Source organism: Sinocyclocheilus rhinocerous, unplaced genomic scaffold, assembly GCF_001515625.1.
Source record: "Sinocyclocheilus rhinocerous isolate Xijiao unplaced genomic scaffold, SAMN03320098_v1.1 scaffold166, whole genome shotgun sequence".
Taxonomy (NCBI): Eukaryota; Metazoa; Chordata; class Actinopteri; order Cypriniformes; family Cyprinidae; genus Sinocyclocheilus; species Sinocyclocheilus rhinocerous.
The window spans coordinates 2196341-2221398 of record NW_015633186.1 but is presented as its reverse complement, the minus strand read 5'-3'; the positions used below and the strand labels follow the sequence as shown (position 1 = coordinate 2221398).

At 37.6% G+C, this 25058-nt stretch overlaps 1 protein-coding gene and 1 pseudogene across 1 annotated transcript; one reads left to right on the top strand and one right to left on the bottom strand.

Moving 5' to 3' along the window:
- LOC107743724 (solute carrier family 35 member F2-like) overlaps positions 1–352 on the top strand; it is a 12455-nt pseudogene extending 12103 nt beyond the window's left edge.
- Positions 353–3094: 2742 nt separating this feature from the next.
- LOC107743665 (max-binding protein MNT-like) lies at positions 3095–23227 on the bottom strand. Its single transcript, XM_016557025.1, has 6 exons — positions 23003–23227; positions 16855–17413; positions 16300–16341; positions 15258–15369; positions 5566–5758; positions 3095–4372 (listed from the first exon to the last, which is right to left on the bottom strand). The coding sequence occupies exons 1-6, from the start codon at positions 23073–23075 to the stop codon at positions 3636–3638; spliced, it is 1716 nt and encodes a 571-aa protein (XP_016412511.1). The 5' UTR covers positions 23076–23227; the 3' UTR covers positions 3095–3635.
- Between the last annotated feature and the right edge of the window lie 1831 nt (positions 23228–25058).

Here is a 25058-nt window from a genome sequence, read left to right as displayed (position 1 = left end):
ATCATTTTTTATGTATTTGTCGGTACAAGAGCAAGAAGAGGCAAATTCGGTGTTCAAGCGCTTTGAGACGCGTCTCTCTGCGTGCGCCCTATGCGCACAGAACACTGCGCGCGGGTGCTGAATTGGGCTCTTTCACATCTTTTTCTGTTTGCATGTTTTAACTGTGATTTGTATTTGTTCGTTCAGGTGCAGGAGGACGCGGAGGAGAGAGCTCGGCTCGGTGTTGCTGTCCGTGAGACGTGGCTCTCTGCGTGCGCACCGAACACGGCGCGCGAGTACTCAGTTGAGTTTTTCCGCGTCTTGTGTTTGAATGCTTTAAAAAAATTTTAATGTTTAAATAGGCAAGGCCTAAAACACGTGCAAATGATAAGCTTTCGTGACGATGCGCAGCAGTGGCCCGTCAACTGTCCTGAGCGTCTTTTTAGGCTGGCCTCAGCCAGTCGGTTGAGATCGCCGTGGTGCCCCCCTCAGCCGTGGGCCCCTATAATCGTCACCACCTTTCACCCCACTAGCGACGGCCCTGACACAAGCGCTAGTTTAACTCAAAATGAAAACGGTCATTATTTTATTCACCCTCACGACGTTTTTTTAGTTTAGTTCTTTAGAGGTCAACACACCAGCTTGTAATTTTCAAGTAACCCCAAACACCTTATTTAGTTTGTTCAGGATTTGTTTGATCAGGGTGGGAGCTAAAACCTCATTTTTATACACAAACATCAGTCACAAAAATGGTTGGGTTGATTCCTCAACTATATGGATTAACTGCCAACTGTAAGTGGTTTGCTAAAAGTTCTGTTAGAGGTTTAAGAAATATTGCACAGACCACTTAAGAATTTAAAGGGCTAGTTAACACAAAAATGAAAATTGCCATCATTTACTAATTTTCTCCAAAAGTTTTTTTTTTCTTCTGGAACACAAAAGAAGGGTATTTATTTATTTACTGTCCATACACAGAACTGAATTCAAAAGGTTCCAATGTTATTTGGTTCCAAGCGTTCATCAAAATGTCTTTTGATCTGCAGAAGAAACAAAAAGTCATAAAGGTTTGAAACAAGTAAATGATGACTGTTTCATTTTTGGGTGAACTATCCTTTCAATAGCCTGTCAGTGTCAAGTGTCCAAAAATGACTACTAAACAATAGGTAAATGTATCAAGATTGATTTTTTATTCAACATTTGTTCTTTTATTTATTTATTTATGCTCCTCTTACAACATAATGGACAGTTAGGTCTATACGCAGCCCCAAATTTACAGGCTATATACAATTTGAACTTTCTCCATAGGGAAAACACACTCTATATATACGCATATATATAATACCAGTGTGGAAAGAGGTCTGAAAAGTTGCCCCAACATATATATAACTGTACATGGTCCCAGAAACTGAAAAGAACATATTTTAAAACATTAGCACTGAAACAACAATCATCCATCTACATGCGAAAACAGCCACATCAGTTAGTCTAAGAATGTATACATCCAAGTGTGAATACACAAAACTAAAACCTGACAACCAAAATAAAAAAGTTCAATGTGTTTTCTCTCACACGCTTACAGAAGCAAAACAAATGCAGGGACTCTACCGCAACATAATGCTAGTGTGATTGGTAAACCTGGCTTGCTCTTACTTGGACAACCGACAGGGATCACAGTGTTAGTTTGAAATCAAATCTCTTTATACATACAGGCTGTGCTCTACCTGCAGAACTGTGTAGCGGTCAGCGTGGCTCAATACAGACATCTTCCCATCCATGAATCCTTCACCATCTCTCAGACTCTTACAACACTCCTGAAGCCTAAAAGATGTTTATTTAAGGAACACGAGGTGACATCAATCCACCTTCCAATTGCAACATTATTAGTCACTAAAACATAAAAAACAAAGCCTCTGAGAAATGCATTCACTACACAAAAACACAAATGCATGTAACTTTAATACTCTGCTACATGACAAAATAACCATGCAGTTACTTCCTGCACATATAATATACAACATTTATCACCAGTGGCAAGATGAAGGCATTGAATGTGTTGGAATACATTCGCAATGACATCCAGAACAATGTTTGCGCCGTTGCAAACTAATGGCTATTTAATATGGTTCATACACCACTGAGCTGGATTTAAGTAGGTGGCTTTGTTAGTGAATAACTTAAAGAGTGCAGGTGCAGCAAGAGAACAATAGGGGGCGTCTGTGCAGCATTGAACAGGACTCCAGATTGACAACGTTAAAGGCACTCCTGTCAGATTCCCATGACTCACGTGACAGTCACACAACAATAGTGTCTATGCCAGCTAGAGCACTACAGATAAATCATGTAAACTCTGTAAAAAGATATTTTCTAATCGAAACATCTCACATACGCTCCTGGTGTCATGGTGTCAACTTCATGATTGACTATTGTACACTGCAAAAATGATTTTCTTACTCAGTATTTGTCTTGATTTCCAGTAAAACCCTAACTTTTTTAAATCAACATATTTATACAATAGCAAAACAAAATGGCTTGATACATTAAGTCTTGTTTTCTGAATAAAAGTATCAAAGTTCAGTGAGTTTATGCTTGTGAGGCAAGAAAGAAGCTTTATTGGAAGGGAAACAAGATTTTTCTTACTTCAGATATTTTTTTTTCTTGTTTAAAGCATAAGCTCACTTAATTTTGATACATTTAATATCTTAATTCATCTTCCTTCTCAAGTAAATTTATCTTGCTTTAAGAATGTATAAATATTTGAAATGGGAAAAAAAAATATTAAGAAAATCATTTCTCCAGTGTAATGATGATGCTACATCTTGCATCAACTATAGTGGTAAAAATGACACCAAACTGACCAGGTAAATTGATTTTAAAGCGACAGTTCACAAATAAATAAATAAATCATTATTCACTCAAGTCGTTTCAGACTTTTACGACTCTCTTTATCCTGCAGAACACAAAAAGAAGCTATTTTGAAGAGTTTTTTTTTTTTTTTGTCCAGACAAGGAAAATCAACAGGGTCTGTGTGGTTTTGAACCCCACTGACTTTTATTGTACTGACAAAAACAGTTCATGTTCATGTTTTGCAGAAAGAGGAAAGTCATACAGATTGGAACGACAAACTCTCTCTTTAAGAACTGTAGGGACTTCAAGAACTGGTTCAGGATTCGACACGGTACATTAAACCTGGTCTAGCGGGAGCTGAGAAGAGTATTCACATGAGGTGTGCTGTTAGTTGAGGAGTTAGTGTGAGGTATTATGGGGGCTGCCTTTTCATTAAGTCATTTAAACTAGTAGTCACACATATCAGGCTGGCTGAGAGTCAATCTAGGCTGGGATTGCACCACAGTTTCATCATAATACACTCCATAGAGCCTAAAACACACTGAGCAGCACACAAGCACTCTAGACTTTGCCTTTGCCCACACATAAAAATAAAACATCTCTTTTTGTCTTTTATTATATATCATTATATAGTAGACATTCAATAAATTTCTTTGCGTCGTGTTTATATACTTTCTTTTCATTTGGAATGTACCGAGTCCTTTAGCTTTATAGTTCGTTTGAATGCAATGCTGCATGTGGCGGCAGTCTCAAACGGGGCAGACCGGTCTATAAGTGTCTATACTCTATCTGGGGGTCCGTATGTCAGAGCTTCAGGCCAGCTTTAGCGTGCTGACTGGGAAGGAGGGCATGGTCACCATTGTAACTGGGTTGAGGACAGTCTGGCCCACCAGTTGAGGGTGATGGGTAACCATCTGAGCACCCACCGGCGTTTGCTTGGCTTGCGCGTTGGTCGCCGAAGTGCCGTTCATCTGGCTGTGAGAGAACGTTTGCGCGATGTGGCTCATGACCGCCGGCTGTGTGACTGTGACGGGCTGTGGGTAGATTGCCGGAAGATGGGCGACAGTGATGTGGCTAATGGATTGAGGTCCTGGGGCCAGCTGCACCGAGCTCGAGGAGGAAGGAGGGATGTGGGCCACGTGCTTGGAGCCCGGCTGGATCACACGGTTGACGGCTTGGATGACGGAGGCGTGTGACGCCGATCCCGCGTGGGCGATGACGGAAGGCTGCAGGCTGGCCGTGGTCACTATATGGGTCTGGGCTGGAGGTAGTGTCTGTGGGGTCACCACCTGGGCGGCAGGAGCAGATGCTGGGGTGGAGGTCAGAGCGGGAGCTGTGATTGGAGCGGCGGCAGCGATGGGGGAGAGTTGAGCTGAGGGAATGAGGGGTAAAGTCTTCGACGGTTTGTGAGGGATGGGGATGTGCTGTGTTATGAGGGATGACACAGGACGGGACTTCTTTAATTCTGGCTGAAGCACAGCAGGCACTTTGGGTAAGGCGCTGGGCGTCTCGTCTTTGATATCTTCATCATCAATGTTGTCTTCACCTTCTGTAGAGACAACAACAAAAAATGGTCAGAAACTATTAATGGATTAAGTTCAAAACAAGATCAAAATAAAAGCTTTTGTGGCTTTTAGTCAATTGTCATTAGCTTTGAAGCCATTTAGTGTACTTTTTACAATTTTTAGGATATATACAGCACTCTGTAAAAGTTTGGGGAGGGTAAGATTTTTTTTAATGCTAATGTAAAGTGTATTATGATCACCAAGGCTGCATTTCCTTAAAAATACAGCAAAACAATACAGTGGAATATTATTACTTTCTTTCTTTTTTCCTTTATTTCTTTCTTTCATTTATTACTTTTAAATAATGTGCTGATTTGCTGCTCAATAAACATTTCTTATAATATAATATACTATAATATAATATATAATAATTTTGTGGAAAATCTGAGATGCATGCAAAATGCTTTGTGGTCATTTCATCCCACAGGATTTTCTGAGGTATAAAAAGCTCAAAAGAGCTGCATTGATTCGAAATGGAAATCTTTTGTAACAAATGCCTTTACTGTTACTTTTGATCATTTTGATGCATTGCTGAATAAAAGTATTAATTTCTTTATTTTACATTTATATTTAGTCATTTAGGAGACACTTTTATCCAAAGCGACTTACAAATGAGGACAATAAAAGCAGTCAAAACTAACAAAAGAGCAACAATATATAAGTGCAAATGACAAGTCTCGGTTAGCCTAACGCAGTACACGTAGCAAGGTGTATATATATATATATATATATTATACACACACACATTTACACACACACACACACACAAAGAAAAACAAGTAGATAAAATAGAAAAAATCGAAAGCTAGTGTTTGATTGTTTTTTTAAATAAAAAAAGAAGATAAATATAGATAAAGTAGAATTAAAATAGAATAGAAAGTGCTAGAGTTAGAGGGTCAAATAAAGGTGGAACAATAAAAAAAAAAAAAACAATCTTACTGACCCTACATTTTTGAATGGTAGTGTTATGTAATTAAAAATCTCTGTTTTGCGCAATCTGTGTTTGTCCAATCAACCCCTACTGACTCTCTTTTAAAAAAGGGCAATGAGTGCTTTTACCAAATTTAAACTAAGGAAAAAATGTATCATGTGATTTCAAGGACTTTTTAAGCTCTGTCAAAAAGCATGCTGTCAATTAGCATGGAAACCTGCAGACGAGGTCTTCAGCAGGACTAACCTGAGGCAGTGGAGGTAGAGGCCTGGTCATCATCTGGCTGGACAGTCTGTCGAAGAACGCGGTCGATCTCAATCACGTCCAACCGCTGACTCAGCTCGTTCTTGAGCTCGGCCAGTCTCTGCTGCAAGGCGATCTTCTCCCGCGCCAAACGCTCCATCTCATGCTCGTAGTCCTTCTCCTTCCTTTTCAGAGTCTATGTGGGGAAACAGAGAAATAAATAAGTGAGCATTTTCCACATGCACTAAGAGCTGGCAGGGTGCACTTAAAGTCTATTGTCTGCAAAAAGACACAGCTGCAACAATGAAATGTCATTTTGCTGTGCAGCAAAAAGCAGGTTTAGATTTAATCCAATATATGTATTTATATGTATAATTTATATCTTGCTTTATATATAAAATAATCATCATAATGTGATTTTAGGCTATATCTCATAACATATATACTTGTCATTTATATCCCTCTCTCCATATAAAACTATCTATAAAATAACTGGTCATCATGTCAGGGTTTATTCTGTGATGATGATCAAAAATACCTCTTACTCACATCTTGACAGAGCACTGTCAAGGCTGTTTATATTCATGCAATTTCTTATAAGGAAGACATTTGGGAATTTAGACGTGCAAGTAAAAAATGTCACATGCTTCTCTGTAAGTGTGCTTGTAATCATCTACAGGCGTAGATGTCAGTTTCTGCTCCTTCCTGGATGCCTGGAAACAAAAAACTTTCATATGAAAATATTAGAAATATTTATATAATAAAATTGTATTTATAAACAAATATATTGTTAACATTTTTAAAGAATATTTTACAAATACATGCACAATATTTTAAAATGTCACATGCTTCTCTGTAAGTGTGCTTGTAATCATCTACAGGCGTAGATGTCAGTTTCTGCTCCTTCCTGGATGCCTTACCCTGCCACTGCCACTCTCTCTTACTCACACAAACACGTGGATTACCCAAGGCATGACAGCACCTCCCACTTCTGGGAAAGCATTCACTTGCTGTGCACGAGAGCTCACGCTGAGTAACCAGTGGGAGGAGCTCATGACACACGAGCTTGGCCAATCACAAGTGGACATCTGGGTAGTGTGAGCGTGCTAAACAAGACTACATCTCTACCTACCCACAAAAACACACAGATACTGATCCAACTTCACAAACATGAGGTAAACTGTAGATCAGAGAAACACGAAACTCCAGACACACACACACATACAGATAAAGACAGAAGGGAGGGACAGAGGGCCAGACACGGCACACACTGGGCTGGGTAGAAGCGACCCAGTTTCCCTGCTCTGTCAGCTGGCACATGAGAAACAAACAGGCAACGAGGACACAACAGCAGCTAAGGCCCTTAAGAGGATGGATCGAGAGAGATTAAGGGGTCTGTGCACCAAGAAGGGGAACTCCACTAAACTAAAAACAATGATGCTCAGCAATATATCTGACAGGGGAATAGAAACTTTAAAGTAGTAGTAATAATAATAATTGTATATATATTTTTACATTTTTATTTTTAATATTAAAAAAATAAATACACAATGTAGTTTTACAATATGTACAATTTTCACAAAATAATGTGTGTGTGTGTGTATGTATGTGTGTATATTTATATATATATATATATATATATATATTAATAATAAATAATAATAATAATAATAATAATAAATATACTTTATATATTATATTTTAACAATTTATTACAATTATACACATTTTAATAATAATATCAACAATAATAACATATTATAAATAAATACAATTATTAAAATGACAAGCCTGAAGTCTGAAAGCTGAGGTTTAAAAATAAATCTCAGTGAACATTCCGGTGATGATGCAGATAAATCACTTAATTGAGTCACTGAAAAAGACAGTTCGAATTGATTCATAATGAATTTAAATTACCATTTCTTTAAATTAGAAAATCAAAAATCACTGCATATAAAATACATTTAAAGAAACCCACTACTGACACACTAACCCTCAAACAATGAGCAATGACAATGGATGCACGTATCACACAGCACCACGTGTGCTGGACAAGCATGGCCCTGAAGAAATAATAACAGCTTGGAAAAAAGATCCAGGCCAGTCATTTGATATGTGTACAGGTGTGTGTAGATCGCAAGATAAAGGAGGACTTGCAGTTCGGCTCGGGGTCGATCAGGTCTCTGTTCTGCTGCGCTCTCGTGAATAATTACAGGACACTGGGCCAATCGATACACGCCACTTCCTTTCCAAAGCACAGAGTGGCCTTTCGCCTCTCAGAGGTGTCAGCGTCTTTGTCTCAGCAAATTAGACGCTGGAGTACTCGAGCATTGTCAAGGCAACAGCTGAAAACCATCACAGTTGCTGTGGTAACAGGTACGGCGAGCGGGCAGCACAGTGTGAGCATGTGTTGTCTGCACTGGGCAGCAGCATAAAGCCTGTTTGATTGAGCACCTCTCAGCAGCTCCATATATAGGTCTGGTGTGCTGGACACACGCTTTATGTAACAACACTAACAGAATGAATCAGAGCAGATAGCAGCATACAATCTTCAGGAAAACGTGTGACCTCTTTATTTTAGGCCTAACATTACGGACCAATGCCGTCTGCTGTTTTCTTAGACAAATATTTGCTCTTTTTTTAATATATACTCTACCTATTGTTTAAAGTTTAGGGCTTGTAAGATTTTTTGAATGTTTTAAAAGAAGTCTCTTATGCTCACATGCTGCATTTATTTGATCAAAAATACAGTAAAACAGTGATATTATTACAATTTAATATAACTGTTTGCTATTGTGGTACATTTTAAAATGCAATTTATTCCTGTGATGGCAAAGCTGAATTTTCAGCGTCAAGTCATTCTAAGATGATGACTGGTGGCCAAGAAATATTTCTTATTATTATTATCAATGTTGAGAACAGTTGTGTTGCTTAATATTATATTATAATAGTTTAATATATTACAGAAACAGTGGTACATTTTTAAAATGAAATATAATTAAATATAAATAACATAATATAATTCAAATATTATTTAAAAAGTTCAAAAGAATAACATTTAATTTAAACATTTTTATAACATAACATATAGCTAACATACCATATTTTTTCTTAAATATATACATGTATGCGTGTGTATTTATATATACACACAACAAATATACACAGTACACACACATATTATGTAAACAAAAACTTTTATTTTGGATACAATTAATCGCGATTAATCAGCACTAATATACAGACCCCAAACTTTGGAACAGCAGTATAAGTCATATTTGCATTCAGAAATGCATGAAATGTAATTTTATGAAAAATATGGGCAAACATTGTTGCCAGGTCACTTATAACAGTGTATTAATACAGGATTACCGTCTTTTCTCCCCCCAAAAAACTTTGCTGAATAATTTAACAATGTCTTTAAACAAAACCAGCCATATCATAATCCATCATTCCAGCCGACAATAACACCCAATACATTTTTACCACCTGGTGAGCACATTTTAATGAAAACCAAGCAGTTTATTTCTATTGGATGTTCTGCAAAACTCAGCTGAATTAGTAACAGTAACCAAACGGGGTGGAGCTTATCAAAGAGCCAATTACAAACAAACCTCCAGTTGTAAGAATAATTCTAGATGCTGATTGGTTGAATACAGCATTCCAGTTGTGCCTGACACACATGATCTAGTAACAGCTATGATGCGAAACACTTATCAAGTTAATAGCCAAAGGTAATAGCAATATCAGACCACATTTCAACCGCCACACAAATCTAAACCTGAATCTCGGTGCGAGCGTTTCCTAACATTACATCTGCACCCCGTAAAAGACAGTTACACAAGAGCCATCCCTGGTCTTTTTTTACAAGCATGCCCTGGGGGGTCGGCGCATTCCTTGCTGGCTGTCTCCACCAGGCCCTCATTGACCCCACCTCCCACCGCTGATGAGGCATGTTGACAGCTCTCTGGTCTGTGTGCTGCATCAGGCGCAGCTCCAGCCCACAGCTGTGCATGCCTGCCTCTATTAGTCACACACACACACACACACACACATAGGCCGGCCTGCTCCACAAACACCCAAACCCACTGAACTCCTGATCCGCGGACTGGGGCCCCTTTACTCCCCCCCTCCGGCTTCAGCCCAGAAAGGCTAAACCGTCCGTGTTATTTTGGTATTTTATAGTTTACATTAATATTTTTTATTAGATTTTAATTTATTTTTTTGTAAATTTTCTTAGAGTTTTCATTAAGCTTTAGCTTAACTTTTCATTTAGTAGTTCAACTTAAACTAAAAAAATATGAGAAATAGAAACTAGATTAAGTTTTTTATTTGATCTTATTTCAGTGAATTTCAAGGAATCAAAATGGTTTTATGATTTCAGTTAACAATAATAACCCTGCTCCTGACTGAATATGAGATGTTATCATCTCCGGCACAGGAATAACAACATCTGGATGGTGTTTCAGGAGATGAATGTGAATCATTGTTATATTCATATTCTGGAGGATATGGAGGTAAAATAAGGCCAGAGAGGAACATCTGCGTGAACAGCAGCTCTCAAACTCAGGGCCGATTTGAGGGATGAACTGATAGTGGCTTTAATTAGCTTTTGTAGTCGGTTTCTCACAAGCCAAGCGCATGACCTCACCCTCCCCCATCGGTTTGCTCTCTTCAGTAACTCACTGAAGCCCCGCCCCCTGACTGCGCACATGTGAACGTGTCATCATGTTTATGTATATACAAGTGTGCATGCTTTTGATGGATTTGTATGAGTTAAAAATGAACTCGCATGCAGTGTTAGGATGTCCTGCGTTTACAGACTCAGTTCTGCAGAACAAAGGGAGAGAAAGAGAGCCACGTTGCAGCCACGCTCTTCCTCAAAAACAAGCCCGCAGTAAAGGATATCCCATGACTCCAGTTTGAGGTGTTTGATAACTTGGTCAGTTCAAGCACTGCTATAAATCTCACTGGGTCTCTGGTTTTGTTGTGATGCTAAAGAGGAAGTCTTGCAGTGCAGTGTACATTTGTTTGGGGACAGAGATAGATCAACCAACATTATTCCCTTTAACTGACACTTTTTGTGACAAAAATAGTTTGGGTTTGATTAAATTACACAAGGCTTTCAAATGGCAAATCTACTCATTTTTTCTTAGCAGGTTGCCAGACAAATGAAAAAAATAAAAAAAGGTCAGAAGATATCAAAGATATCAATTCTGGCTCGCAAAAATGAAACAAAAATCAGTTGAGCATATTACTCCTAAACAAAAAAAATTACTTGTAACTGTTTTCAACAGTTCATATTTCACAGTATTACTGTTTTTACTGTATATTTGACCAAATAATTATAGCCTTGTATAGAAGTGTATAAAAAAAAGTATTAGTCGGTCTTAAGGGGGATATATACATTAGGTCAGAATTAGTATTTTATAATTGCAACTGGACAGACAGTTGTTTTGAGAAAGTGCAGCTTTGTCATTTTGCTAGACACTCCCTTTGAACCGTTCATGAGGATGGATAGACAATAACAGAATTTTCCATTCAAAGCAAATGATCTACAGATGGTGCGACTCATTTGGACAGACCAAAATTAGACATGTAGAAATGTCTGCCAGCCAGGATGAGGCTGACATTTACCAAATAATACTTGTTGAATCAGCTACATTGAAATTGCAGTGGTTTGTACAAGACAAATAGGCCTTTTACCATGCATAGGAATCATGTGATCTAACCCCACAAGGATAAACCACTAGTTCCTGTAGTGTAGGGCATGATATAGATGACCAACTGACCCACATAGGCCTTACTATAGTGCTGACACGCACTGCTACACAAAGACAGGAAATGAATCAGGTGGATCTCACAGGATTCATTCTGGTTTTGCTCATCAGTCACAAACCTACTGAGACAGCAGAGCAACATAAACCCAGTGGGTGTAATTCAGTGCACTGATATTTATTTACTTTATGCAACTACATCAAAACATTGTGCCAATGACAAAAAACTGACCTTGTAGATTTCCCAATCCACAACAAACCATCCAAAAAAAAAAAATCTCAATACGATTATCTGGAATAAACAATACATCAGTCACTGGAACACAATGCACTGCTAAGCAAAACAGGTCCTGCAAGGTTTCTTAAATAAAAGGCAGCACCTAATGCGGGTTTCAGGGATGTGGCTAAACTAAGATCGAGCTCGACGAGTGGACCGTGCTGCAGCAGGAACAACAGCTGGAGGGGGCTGTCACTGAGGGGTGACGTCACGCGGCTCTGTCTAGCCATGTGCTCGCTACTCATGTGGCCGCGGCAGGGAACATGATGAACGCCAGAGTGGGGGAAGGAGGAAAAAAAGCACAGAGGGAGGGAGAAACGGAGGAGGAGCTCTGAGCTACTAGACAGAACAGGGAAACTCCTGAGACTCGTAGGATAACATTTAAAGCAGCAGTCACCATAATCCATAACCATAATCCAAGAATTATGAGGCCAGTATAGCATGAAAAATGAATACAAATGTGTAGTTTAATAGCGCGTTTGTGCATTTCAAATCAACATTTGTAAGTAATATGAAGCGTGAGTCAAAACCACAAGGACTGCAGTGTGACTACTTCCTCAAGATTTTACACGACAAGCAAATTTCTCTGAATATCCAGAGAAATGAAAGAAACGGCTTTTATTTTCTTCCCAGAGTAACAGTATGTTAGTGATTTTAGTATTAGTATTAATATGTAACAGTGTGTATTTTAGTATTATATCTATACTATTTTAGTAATTCTTGAATTATTTTAATTGAGCTTTTTTTTAGATTTTCCGTTTTTTTTTTCAGATAGTTGCCAAGGCAAGATTTGTCATTTTCTTTAGTTTTTTTAAATTTACGGTTTTCATCTAATATTTTATTATTTTATTTTAATGATCATTTTAATACTGTTTTTAACTATTTTAATAGCTACACTTTACAACAGGTTTCCATTTCGAGGGGTGAGAACCAGAAGGGCGTAAGTGACATTTTTGGTGAAATGGAGATATATATATATCAAATGAAAGCTCTTAATGAGCTCTTTCTACTAGCAAAAGTACTGTCATCCATGAGTGTACAAATTTTTATTATAAACAATTGAAATCAGTACACAAAGTCAGATCAAACTATGGTAAAATGTTTGTTTTGGCTCTCCTGTAAAGTTGGTGAAATGTCACTTACGCCTTTCTGGTTCTCACCCCTCGAGTTGTTAACAATAGTTAACTACATTATTTAAAATGAATTATGAAAAATACTTCTAAAACATTTATTAATCTTAGCTAATGTTAATTTGATCAATATTTTATGGGGTAACGCACTAACAATTAACGGTTGTATTTTTATTAACTAAAATTCAGAATGATAAATAAATACTGTAGCAAATGAATTGCTCATTGTTTGTTAATGCACTCATTGTATTCTTTTCTGTTTTAGACAACAGTAACAACACTGGTATCTTGCCTGGCCTAATACAGATAAGCATTGTCGCAATCTGTCCTAGGATTAACAAATCACTAATCAGTTACTTCACTTTGGAAGTCAAAAAGCAGATTTGGCACGACGTCACAGGAATATGTGAATCAGGTGCCATGAAGATGAATAAAATGAAGAGTAATCTCTTCAAACAATCCTCTTATTCAGTTCTGGAGGAGCTGATTGGTCAGTGAGGGGAGAGTGGGAGGGGCCGCGGACCAGAGCGCATGCAGAGGCAGACTCGTGGAGGTTAGCCGCGCGTGCCTGCCTCTGCCCATGGCCCAGCGGACGGCCTGAACACACACTGTGCCACCGAAGCCTCTAGAGACCATCGCAAAACACACGTACACACAAACACAACACTGATCATTAAGAGAGAAGCCCCGTGACCTGCAGGCACAGGCACACACTAATCTTTTAGCAGGAACACAACAAAACAGAAAGGGAGAGGGAGAGGTACTGGCTGGGAAACAGCTCAAATCAGCTTTTCTGTGAACATTCAATAAAATATACACATGAGCTTCCCGCAAACCTGTCCTTCAAGAAAAACATTCAAAGACAGTAATTACTTACTGTCATTAATAATAATACATCCGGAGTGACTAACTAAAACTAGCCATGCTACTAACTTAACATTTTTTACTAGTTGTGGCGCTATTACAAGCTTGCTACAAAATGCTACATTTCTGATTTTGTCACATTGTAACAGTGAGCTATAAAAGCACTCGAAACACACTCCTAATGTCCTCTCAAATGCAGGGAAGTCTAATTTATTTTAATACATGTAAATGACAGTAAATGGACTATAAATGTAAACAAACTGGTTCAAAAAATAATTAGTAATTCATTAAACTCCTTCAAAAATAGTATTACTATTACATTATGAATTAAGTAATTTAACTGTATTAGTTTTGTTGAATCAGTTCATTCTGAGAGTAAGTGTAAACTAAATGGTTAAAAAAGACTTGTATCATTCCACTTCCTGCAAAATATTTTAATTTCAAATGAGGTGTTTATTAATTTTCTGTAAATTAATTAGTTATTATTATTACTGAGCAGAAATTAATTAGCACTTTAATTAGTGCTTCAGTGATGTTATTCTAATTGACAACCTATAGTTTTTCTGTGCTAGACAAATATTGCTCAGGTTGACTATTTAGTTACACGGCACCCCTGCTCTCGACAGACTGCACCCCGGTTGGGAAACACTGATTTAGTTGACTATACAGCTAAATAAATGTATTTTATTTATACATTTAAAAATACATTTAATGTATATTGACTATATGATGACTTTACATACATTTATGATGCAGATACATTTAAAATCTAGCCTGTAGTTAGCTACTTTTTATAACTTCTAGTATAGCTTAAGTACCAGTAGTGTGTAAATCTATAGTTTCAATGTAGCTTCACAGTACTAATTACAAAAATCTAAATTACGATGTTCTAAAAACAACAGATCCACATATTCAATACAAATTCATACTCAAAAAGCTTCAAGCTCCCAGTATACAGATCACATTGTGGAAAAAATCATTGCAAATGGCTGGTTGTTTTCAGCAGGCCATGTGCTTTAAATAAATACACCTTAAGCCTGGTTGAGCAACAGGCAGCAGAGAGCGGGAAAGAGCGATAATGTGTGGGTTGGGTCAGTCAGTCAAATCCACCAATGGCTAGAAGCAAGCGGCTTAAGGAGGGGGTGGGTGACGGCGCCGCGGATCCAGTGACACGAGTTCTGTTTCCACACTGCCCTAGTTGCCTCAGCTTAATCAAATCCTTTGATTTGATTGGATTTCTATTTCTTCTCCTAAAGGGTCTTGCTGTAGACGTGTGCATGTGTGAATGAGGCACTGGTTTAATCAGATGATCTCGGTTTACAGACAAAGAGAAGGTGCTCTGCTCACACTGCAGGAGAGCAACTATCCATTTTCCCTCCGCAAATAAACTCGATCAGAGATCTTTAATCTCATGGCTTTAGATCAATCAAAGCAACATCGGAAATATCTCACTTTGAGCTTATCAGTCCTCAGATAAAAGAACTGTAACTAACAAACTGAAGACTGCATCATAGTGTGGTTTCCCACCTGCTCTTGCATCATTTACGCGTGTAAACATACACCTCAAGTCAAAGTCTGATGACATGGGTCAAGATACAGTTGTACAGCAGACAGTGAACATGTAAATGAAGATTTATCAGCGCTTACCTGAATGTATCTCAAAGCACTTCGCAGAACACTCAGATTGGAGGTCTTCTTTTCATCAACATTAGGGATGGTTTTCTTCAGGGTCTCAAAACACTCCTTTAAGTGAGCACGTCTGAGAATACGAGATAATTTATAATTACAGAAAAGTTATAATAAGGTTTTATGTGGTATTAGCATTCACTTATTTATATTTCTATAAACATTTATATATTATAATATACTTATGAGACAATTACTGTAAGTGCTATATTCATTTTTATCTGTTAAGTATGTGAACAATAAAAATATAACAATATACATATATACATATATTATATATACCTGATATAATATATGCATAACTTGATTGTATGTGTGTAATTTCTGTGCCACTAGCAGAATCAGTTTTTGATCAATTTGTTTATAGATCAATGGCAAACAGGGAGTGTTTGAAACTTTTTTTTGCAGATGTTACACTACTGTTCAAATTTTTTTTAAAGAAATGTATCATTTTATTCAGCAGAACACAGTAAATTGATCAAAAGTAATATTAAATGCATTAATACAGTAGATTTCCATGTCACATAAATGCTACTCTTTTGAACTTTTTATTCATCAAAGAATCCTTAATAAATGTATCACGGTTTCCACAAAAATATTAAGCAGCACAACTATTTTCAACATTGATAATAATAAGAAATGCTTCTTTAGCACCAATTCAGCATATTAAAATGATTTCTGAATGGTCATGTGACACTGAAGGCTGCTGAAAATTCAGCTTTGCAATCACAGGAAAAAAACTACTTTTTAAAAAATATATATATTAAATAGAAAACAGGTATTTTAATTTGTAATAATAATAATTCACAATATTACTGTTATTACTGTATGTTGATTAAATAAAAGCAGTCTTTGCACACATAAAAGACTTCTTTCAAAAATATTTTAAAATCCTACTGACTCTAAACATTTGAACGATGGTGTACATACATCACCCTGTATGTGTAAAAACATTGGTGAAAGGCACTTAAGTTTGGTAAACCAGCAGCAAAGATGACCCTACCTGTTTTTTTCAAGCTTATTGTGCACTTCTCTCGTTCCTGCCCTGTAAACACAGGTCATATGGTCTTTAATAGTTAGCTCTCAAACATAATACAAACTCACAGCCGTAAAAAACCACCTATAAAAGTTTTCACATGATTCAGTCTTATACAATGGTTAAGTAAGGGATAATGTACATCCAGCCGGTTGTTATCTCAGAATAAACCCCGACAGAGTGATCAGGATCTTGTATCAGCCTGAAGGGGTTTATTCTGAGGTAACAACCGGCTGGATGTACATTATCCCACTTATTACACGGCTACTGTACACCATTTTGAATCGAGTTTTAATATTTTATTAGCTAAACAAACGCAAAGCTTCCACCAAGAAAAAATAGTTCAAGCAAGAGTACAGCGCCGACTGCTGTTACCCGGATGAGCCTGTGTTATTAGCTTTTACCGGTTGTTATCGAGGGATAACATACCTCGGAATGTCGCGACTGACCAATCAGAATCAAGTATTCCACAGGGCCGTGTAATAACATAGCGATAAATAAGAGCTTCACATCTTGACTCACCCTCCAGGTCTCTTCTTGCCGTCCAAATTACGGTGGTCATCAGGCGGACTGCCTCTAACCGCAGGGCTGGATTGGACTGAAGGAGGTCCAGGCTGAGGGAGAAGTGCATGCTGGGAAGCTGTGACGATGGGGCCCGGGTAGGTCTGGAGCTGCTGGGCTGGTTTAGTGCCATTGGACTGAGACAGTGATGTGGGCTCTGCCTTCACCTGAGACGAGATGAGGGGGCGCTGGTGCAGTGCCTGCTGGTTTGGCAGCGAGTGGGTGTCTTTTCTGGGTGGCGTGAGGGGGGGCGCTGGCGACGGGCTGAGAGCTGTGGTGGGGGGCGGGGGCAGAGCGGGTGGAGTGGAGGACACCACTGGGATGGGGATGACCGTGATGGGCATGGTGAGGGGAGGGGGAGGAGGTTGGGCCGGGGCAGGTATGTGGCGATGCTCAGGGCCGGACTCCTCCACCCAGGTCACATGGTTCATTCGAATGGGCTGAGTGTAAGAGTTAACCTCTGCTCTCCGCTTCTCCGCCTCTTGCTCACGGCGCCGTCTTTCCTGAAGCTCATTCTCTTCTGTTGAAAGAAATATGGGAAAAAATTAATTACTTATCCAAATTCAGAACCAACTGGATCTTTAACGGCCCATATTGATATTAACATGATAAACATTTATATGGAATGCATCAATATTAAAAGACCAATAATTATATACCAGTTATTTTCATGGTATAACTGATAACCAGTGAATTAATTTTAAAATGATATACTATATTGTCTAAATGAAATTCAAATCAAACACTAAAAAATTAAAGTAATTTGAATTTAGGTACCACAACATTAAGCATAGTAAGAAATAGATATTCATTTTAAGGTTTGCTTTTAAGATTACATTTAACAGACTTATAAAATTGTTTTGAAAGATTAAGTAAGTGTTACATGACAAGTAATCTATATGTAAAAATAGGTGAAAGGAGAATGACAAATGACATTTTCAATCAGTGTTATTTTAGTATTTTCATATCCTATTATATTTTTTTTGTTTTTAATTAGCTTTTATTTTGATATTTTCAGTTTTCATGTAAGTCAAATGTAAGTTTTAGTGATTTTGTCATTTTTAATAGCTTTTTTATATTTCTATTTATCATTAATTTCTTATAATTTCCGGTTTTAGTAATCATATTAAATCAATTAAATTTTTTAGGTTTACATTTTATCCATCATTTTTTTTATTATATTTTATTTTAGCCTTATTTCAATTACCCAAAATTATTTTTAATAGTATTAACTTTAGTTAATAACAAAAGAGTTTTCAATATCAAGCCAGCGATACCAGTAAATAAATAAATAGTATATCAGCAGATAACCAAATGGATAAACCAAATGATAACAGAAATTTGATGGTAATAATTATTCTACTCTTAATTATTTAATAAAAAAAGAACAGTTTATACATTTTCAGTTAACATCCAAAACAAGCATAAAAGATAAAAATAGGATGTCCTATCTATCTGCAGTCTCTCTTATTGTGATCTAGTAAACCGTTTTGAAGGAAATGTAGACGACTGAACTATATGTTGGACACTGCAGGTAACCTTTGACCTTAAACATATGAGATTATACATGTATAAAACATCAACTATACATGCTGTTGCACTCGACTTTACACCGTTTAAGAAATAGTAAAGACACTAGAGAGACACACAAACTGCTTTTTGACTCAGAGAGGAGAACTAGAGCTTCAGCACGTGATGCACTAAAGGACTTCCACTGCTGTTCAATAGTAAAGTAATTAAGGAAGCTACGTCTATTTTAGGTGAAAGGATTGGTCGCAGACTGAATTCAGGCTGAAAAACATTCAAACACTTTTTTTTTTAGTTAAACGTTTATCCTGAGTTTAATGTGCAAACCAAGGCAACTAAAAGTAACCCATTCATAGGCTGATTTTCCTGAAAAACGCACATACTGTGGCATATTCAACACTACTGTGTTTGTTTGAGCAGCATCTGAATGTTAGAATAAAAAAAAATAAAATAGAATCAATATAAAATGTATATATACACTACAATTTAAAAGTTTGGGGTCAGTACCAAAAATACAGTAAAAACAGTAATATTTTGAATTATTATTACTACAAGTTAAAACAACTGTTTTCTAATTTATTTGTATTTTAAACTGTAATTTATTTCTGTGATGGCAAAGCTGAATTTTCAGCATCATTACTCCAGTCTTCAGTGTCACATGATCCTTCAGAAATCATTCTAATATGCCGATTTGCTGCTCAAAAAGCACTTATTATTATCAATGTTGAATATTTTTGTGGAAACTATAATACATTTTTTTCAGGATTCTTTGATGAATAGAAATAGAACAGAATTCAAAAGAACAGCATTTATTTGAAGTCTTTATCACTTTTAAAATGATCATTTAATGCCTCCTTGCTGAATAAAAGTATTAAAAAGTAAATCAAACACCAATTTTTGCTTAATTTCATTTAGTGACAGAAATTACACTTCACCTTTAGACAACTTAAAACCCTTTTATTAACAGTAAAACAGAATAAATCGCATTAACACTGAATTCACCTGAAAAAACTCTTAGGCTTTGCTCAGCTAAAGTGCATTTAGATATTAGCTCGCTGTTGTGGGGTTGAAGGAGAATTATCCTGATCAGCGCTTTTATGGTTAATCCAAGTCAAGTCATTCCAGAAGCTTTCTGTATGTCCCTTTACATTACTGCTTTTATTAATCCAACCATTTTAGCACTCACCTATAGGCTATGTATAACAACCCGAATTGGTCAAAAAGCTTCAAATGTATTACGAACATAGCACTGAAGAATACTCTTGCTTCATATCAGCCAATTACTAGCAATCAAAATATCAAAAAATGAATCACTGCACAACCTAATGCTACCAGTTTTAAAAGAACCCTCTTAACGCCCAGGGAGGTAAAGAGGTCACAGGTATACGAGGTGCCCTATATAAACTGAAAAAGACACAGGTGTGTGTGCGTCTGGAACGTCATGAAGCTCATTAGGGTGAAAAGCCAGACAGCATCAAATCATGTGCGCTCAGATGATAATGAGACTTTTAAGACAGGCATTCTTATCGTGTGTGTGTGTGTGTGTGTGTGTGCGCGTGTGTGTCAGCGAAGGGGGTGGTGAAAGTGCTCCAACCTAATCTCAGCCAATCACAGCACAGCAATCCACCCCCACCAGTCACCACTATGCTATTTGAACAGCGCACGCTTCCTCCTGCTGAAAAGAGGTGCCGGGGGGGAATACACAAGGAAGCACAATACACACAAACCAGCAAGCCTTTCAAGTGAAATGTGATTGTTCTGTACCTTTAAATACACTTGATTTCCTGACACTGGAGCTGTTAACAGCTGATAATGATGCATTATTGATCTTTAAAGTCCCCCTGTAGTGAAAATCAAGTTTTTTATGTTGTTTATTTGTCTATGTGGTGTTTTTTATATGCTTTTAGACAAACCATGTGCCAGTTCATTAATCAACACCATTGCTGAGTATTTTCTCCTTAAAAGTGTAGTTTCCCAATGGCAGTCCCAGAAACGCGGTTTGAAACAGCCCTCGGTTTGCTACGTCACAATCCAATAACCAATCACGTCAAGGGATCGATTCCTATCACTATGCAAAATATACCAATACCAGCACAAAACCAGAAATAAATTAGAGCAAAAAACCCATGAAGCTGTGGTTTAATGTGAATTTAGAACCGCTAACTTGCATTATAACCCGTGGCAACTGTGTAAAAGTAGCCCGGAGTCAGACCCACCTCTCCTGCATTGGCGGCCGCACTTCACATGCGTTGCTCGCGGGCGCGAATTGGAATCACAAACGGCTGCATTCGAGTCTTCAAGGCATTTTAGGACACAATATCGTCAAGTAAGTAACTTTAACGACTGTTACAGTGTCCACTGTAGTTGTCCGCTAGTAAAAACATAGTTTTATCAGTCATTATCCGTGGATCAGGAGGACCTGGCTTGTGTGACTGAGTGGAGGTGGGGCTAATTTGCATATTCATAGGTCAGCGTATAGTAAATGAGGCAAGGGTGTAGAGTTACATTCAAGCTATTTTAAGGCATGAGAAAATTATTTTCACAAGAAAAAACATTTAAATATGTCATTTTGATGATCAAAGATGAGTTTTCAGGGATAAAATATTTGACTACAGGGGGACTTGAAGTAAAAGAGGAAAAAACACCTCCCACAGGCATAAACGCATATCAAGGTTCCGCTTTTCTTTGAATACTTCTAATTGTGCCAGACTAGAGAAGAGAAGCTTTTTTAAACATAATTTCTCTGGACAACACCTGCCTGTCTGAAGTATTTTGGTGTAGCTTTTTTAACAGCTATAGAGGGCAAATATGTAACTGCACACAGGAAATGACTGTCCACCAGCGTGCAATGCAATTTACAGCCCAGCATTACAAACTAGAGTAGAATTACAGTCAGCTGTGGTGAAATATACAGAAGTGAAACTGATCGAGAAGATTTCTATCACAGGCTTAGACTGGTTAGTAAAATAATAATAATAATAATAATAATAATAATAATAATGAGACTACATTTGATATATCAATTGAACAGAAAAAAAAAAAAAGTATTAGCAAATTCAAAAAGAAAATAAAAATATAATATTTCATTTCAGAATACATTTCTATTTATATATCTAGAAATATAAAATAATCTAAAAAAATCAATTAATCAATCGTTTGGAAAAGTATATATAAGTATACAATTTCCAAATGCAAAAGAAAACAAAAAAATAATATTCCAGTCAATTGGCAATACATTCGATAAATCAATTGAAATGGAATCAGCTGGGAAAAAACGATTAAGCAATAAGTTATGATCTTTGGATATGTATATAAAAGTATGCAATTTGCAAATGCAACAATAAAATAAAAATATAATATTAATTCGTATTCATGTCAACTTCATTCATCATGGAAAAAGCGTGATTGTATTTTTATATTTACTAATGAATAGAACTGCCTTCTGATTCTTTGTAATTACATATTAAAATAATAAAGTGATGAAAACAATTATATTTAGCATGATTGATTGCTAAACATAATACTGTATGTTTATCATTTTTTATATTCAAATTGTTAATTCTATTTATCCTCATAAATAGTTGATTATTTGATATAAGCCTATCAATAGGCCTATCTAAACTGATTGCGTGACCCCCATAGTCAACAAGCTCATCATGTAAATTCTTCCTGAGAATGTCACTCTCCCAGTATTGTTTGTCAGGGCACCACGATGATCCAAAACTGCAGGAGTGGGTTATATAACTGCAGTACATTTTGGAAAAGCAAGCAGGGGGTTACTGTCCTACTTTCCCTCTGGTTGTAAACCCCCTCCCTGCACAGAGCAGCAGCGCCTGGCGCGCACATGGAGCGAAGGGGGAGGGCTCTGTCCACGCGGATCTTACATGAGGGCGTGGTTATGGCAGACACGTCACCGAGGCGCTTAAGGGGCGTGGCTAAGGCAGACACGTCGCCGAGGCTTCAGAAAGCGCCAGTGGACGCATGCAGCGCGGGAGAAAAAACAATAGTGTGAAATAAATGAACCGTACACTATTTTGCTGAAAACAGTCTACGAAAATGCAATAAAACATTACAGCCATTCACTTCTACAAAAAGGATGCAAATAAGAGCCCCGTAATGTGATACTTAGGTCATTATGTAAAGCGCAACTGAACTGGCACTCGCGCACGTACTGGTAAGCCACCGCCCTTTAAAGCCAGCAGGTATGTTTTCCTACATCGCCACTGCAATGAAGTATTCAATCACGAACTATCCCAACAGCCAAAGCAGATGAACTTACATTCTCTGCATTTTAATACATGGCTGTCACTATCCGGAAAACACAAGTTTACTACCCTTGAAAGTAAACGTATGCATAGCCTACTATACTGCAGTTTTGCAGAGTCTTGGTATTATTGGCGTATTATAACATATTTCATGTCACGCACTACACTGATTCCTGCTATCACGTAGCTTGTGACATCCCGTGCAACAATGCCTCATATTAACCGGCTACTAACGTACATTAGAGAACAACACGATTCATTAAAGTGACCCTCTGTCTGTCATAAAGGTGTATGTCCCCATATTTTCCTTTTCTTACCACGTGCTTTTTGTTGTTGCAGGGCTTGCAATTCCAAAAACTTCGCCGCCTCTAAAAGCGTCTCGATACTCATCTCTGTTTCTTGTTATGGTCCAAAAACGATTAGAGAAATGAATTAAAAATGCTAAATAGATAGATTCAAATGCTTCTGCTCGGGATCCAATCTTCTCGTCTATAAAAAAAAATAATAAAATAAAAGGAAAGACGTGACTGGATCCCCCTTGAAGTCTCTCTTCCACGCACGTAGAGGAGTCACAACAAGATGGCGGGTTATTCAGTCAACATATCGGGCCATTGTACAGACAGTTGGGCTCCGCCCCTTGCACCAACGCCCCGCCCACACACGCTGGTCTTTCAAAACACGGAGATGGCCGTGTTTTAATAACCGCGTATATTCGATGAATTACGATAAAAAACAAACTGACATAAGGTCAGTAATACGTGTAGCACCACTTTTCTTCGAAGTTGCTTATAAAGGCCGAAGCAGAACGCTTAAAATATAAATGTCAAATCCAGGTTTTACGCGATACACCTACACTTACCACGCCTCTAGCTGATTAATAAAACATGAGATTAGAGCAGCCAATAGGAACGCAGCCACACAAGGCATGGTATCTGCTCACATGGATGTCATTCTGCGCGTTTACCACACCAACTAAAAACGAAAATGTAACATGCAGGCCGACCTCTGGTGCGGTTTCTGATTCAGTCACTATTCAGACAGACAAGGAGTATCGATAAACAGTCCGCAGTAACATCAAAGAACATTGTCACCATGAATCAAAACACAATTTCTTCTGACAAATATGTAAAATATTTCTGAAATATAACACACACACATATATATATATATACTGTATGTGTGTGTATTTTACGTTCGACAACACACACTGCTTTACAGCAAAACCTAAAGAATTAATTACGAAAAGTAAAAGTTGTATTTAACTTAATGTAATTGGCCTACACTACTACATATTTACATTAATTCATAAAAATTAACCATTTACTGTGACCAGATATGCACAACTTTTTTTATAGAAACATATTAACCAGATGAATGGCAGTAAACTCTCATTTTGAGCAACAAACACCAGTTCACTCTGCTGCCCTATTTCACCCGAGATCCTATCAAAGTACCACCGAATCTTTTTCTTTACTGCCATGATACATGCGCTGACTGAATAAAGGGTGAGTCATGTGACTGTATCCATGGTAACCGGTGAGGCAGTGTACTGCAGGACAGTACTAGGGAGTCTTGAGAGCAGCAGAGATGGTGACAGAGAGAAGACAGAACATTTTGCAATGTTGCAATGCATTGATTGAATATATGTCGCAAAAAATGTATGTTAAAGGGAAAAGGGTGCATAAATACACGATAATAAGAAGATCTTGACATTTCCAGAAACGGGAGAAAAAATATAGTAACATATTTCTAAGCCCTTTGCCACTGTATCTGAACTTTCTCTGCAATTTCCAATGACTTCTGCACATGTATTCAAACCAATGTATCTGATTTCATTCAAAAGGAAAAACATTACAAAAACAGCGGAAAATTTGTTTACGCCTATCTGATAGAAGAAACAGCCTTCCACATGAGAACTAAAATCCTGTTGCTTTGTGGTTGACTGCTATGCACATGTCAAGTCATTCTTCATTTCCTTTTAATCACTTGAGAAGGTCAAAGCAAAGGGTCAGCAAACACACTCATAAACCTTCTCTACCCTTAGACTTTCATATGACTCTCACATGCACGGAAACGGCGAAAAACTCCTGGTTCAACTAAAGAAGCTGCTCCCGGGGCAATTAGAGTAGCAGCTTGTTTACCCTGGAAAGCTTCACGTGACTCCCAGTGCACGTTATCTGCTCGTGGTCCTCTCTCTCAGTGACTGCTGCAGCGGCCGCTGCTTCCTGTTATGAAGGCCTGCTCCTCTACTAACTCAAACTTCCTGTGAAACAACCAAAAAGGCATTCCAGAGACAGGGAATGCAAAGGAACACAACCTATTATTGAGTTATTCGGCTTTCCAAACATTTTATGTCTAAGGAATATATGGGCA

Excerpts from the sequence above, each read along its gene's own strand:
- LOC107743665 (XM_016557025.1), bottom strand. The coding sequence starts at position 23,075 with ATGAGTATCGAGACGCTTTTAGAGGCGGCGAAGTTTTTGGAATTGCAA. Across the intron at positions 15,370-16,299 it reads AATAAGCTTGAAAAAAACAG|ACGTGCTCACTTAAAGGAGT; the intron begins GTAGGGTCATCT and ends TCGTATTCTCAG. Across the intron at positions 5,759-15,257 it reads GTGCTTTGAGATACATTCAG|ACTCTGAAAAGGAAGGAGAA; the intron begins GTAAGCGCTGAT and ends TTCCCCACATAG.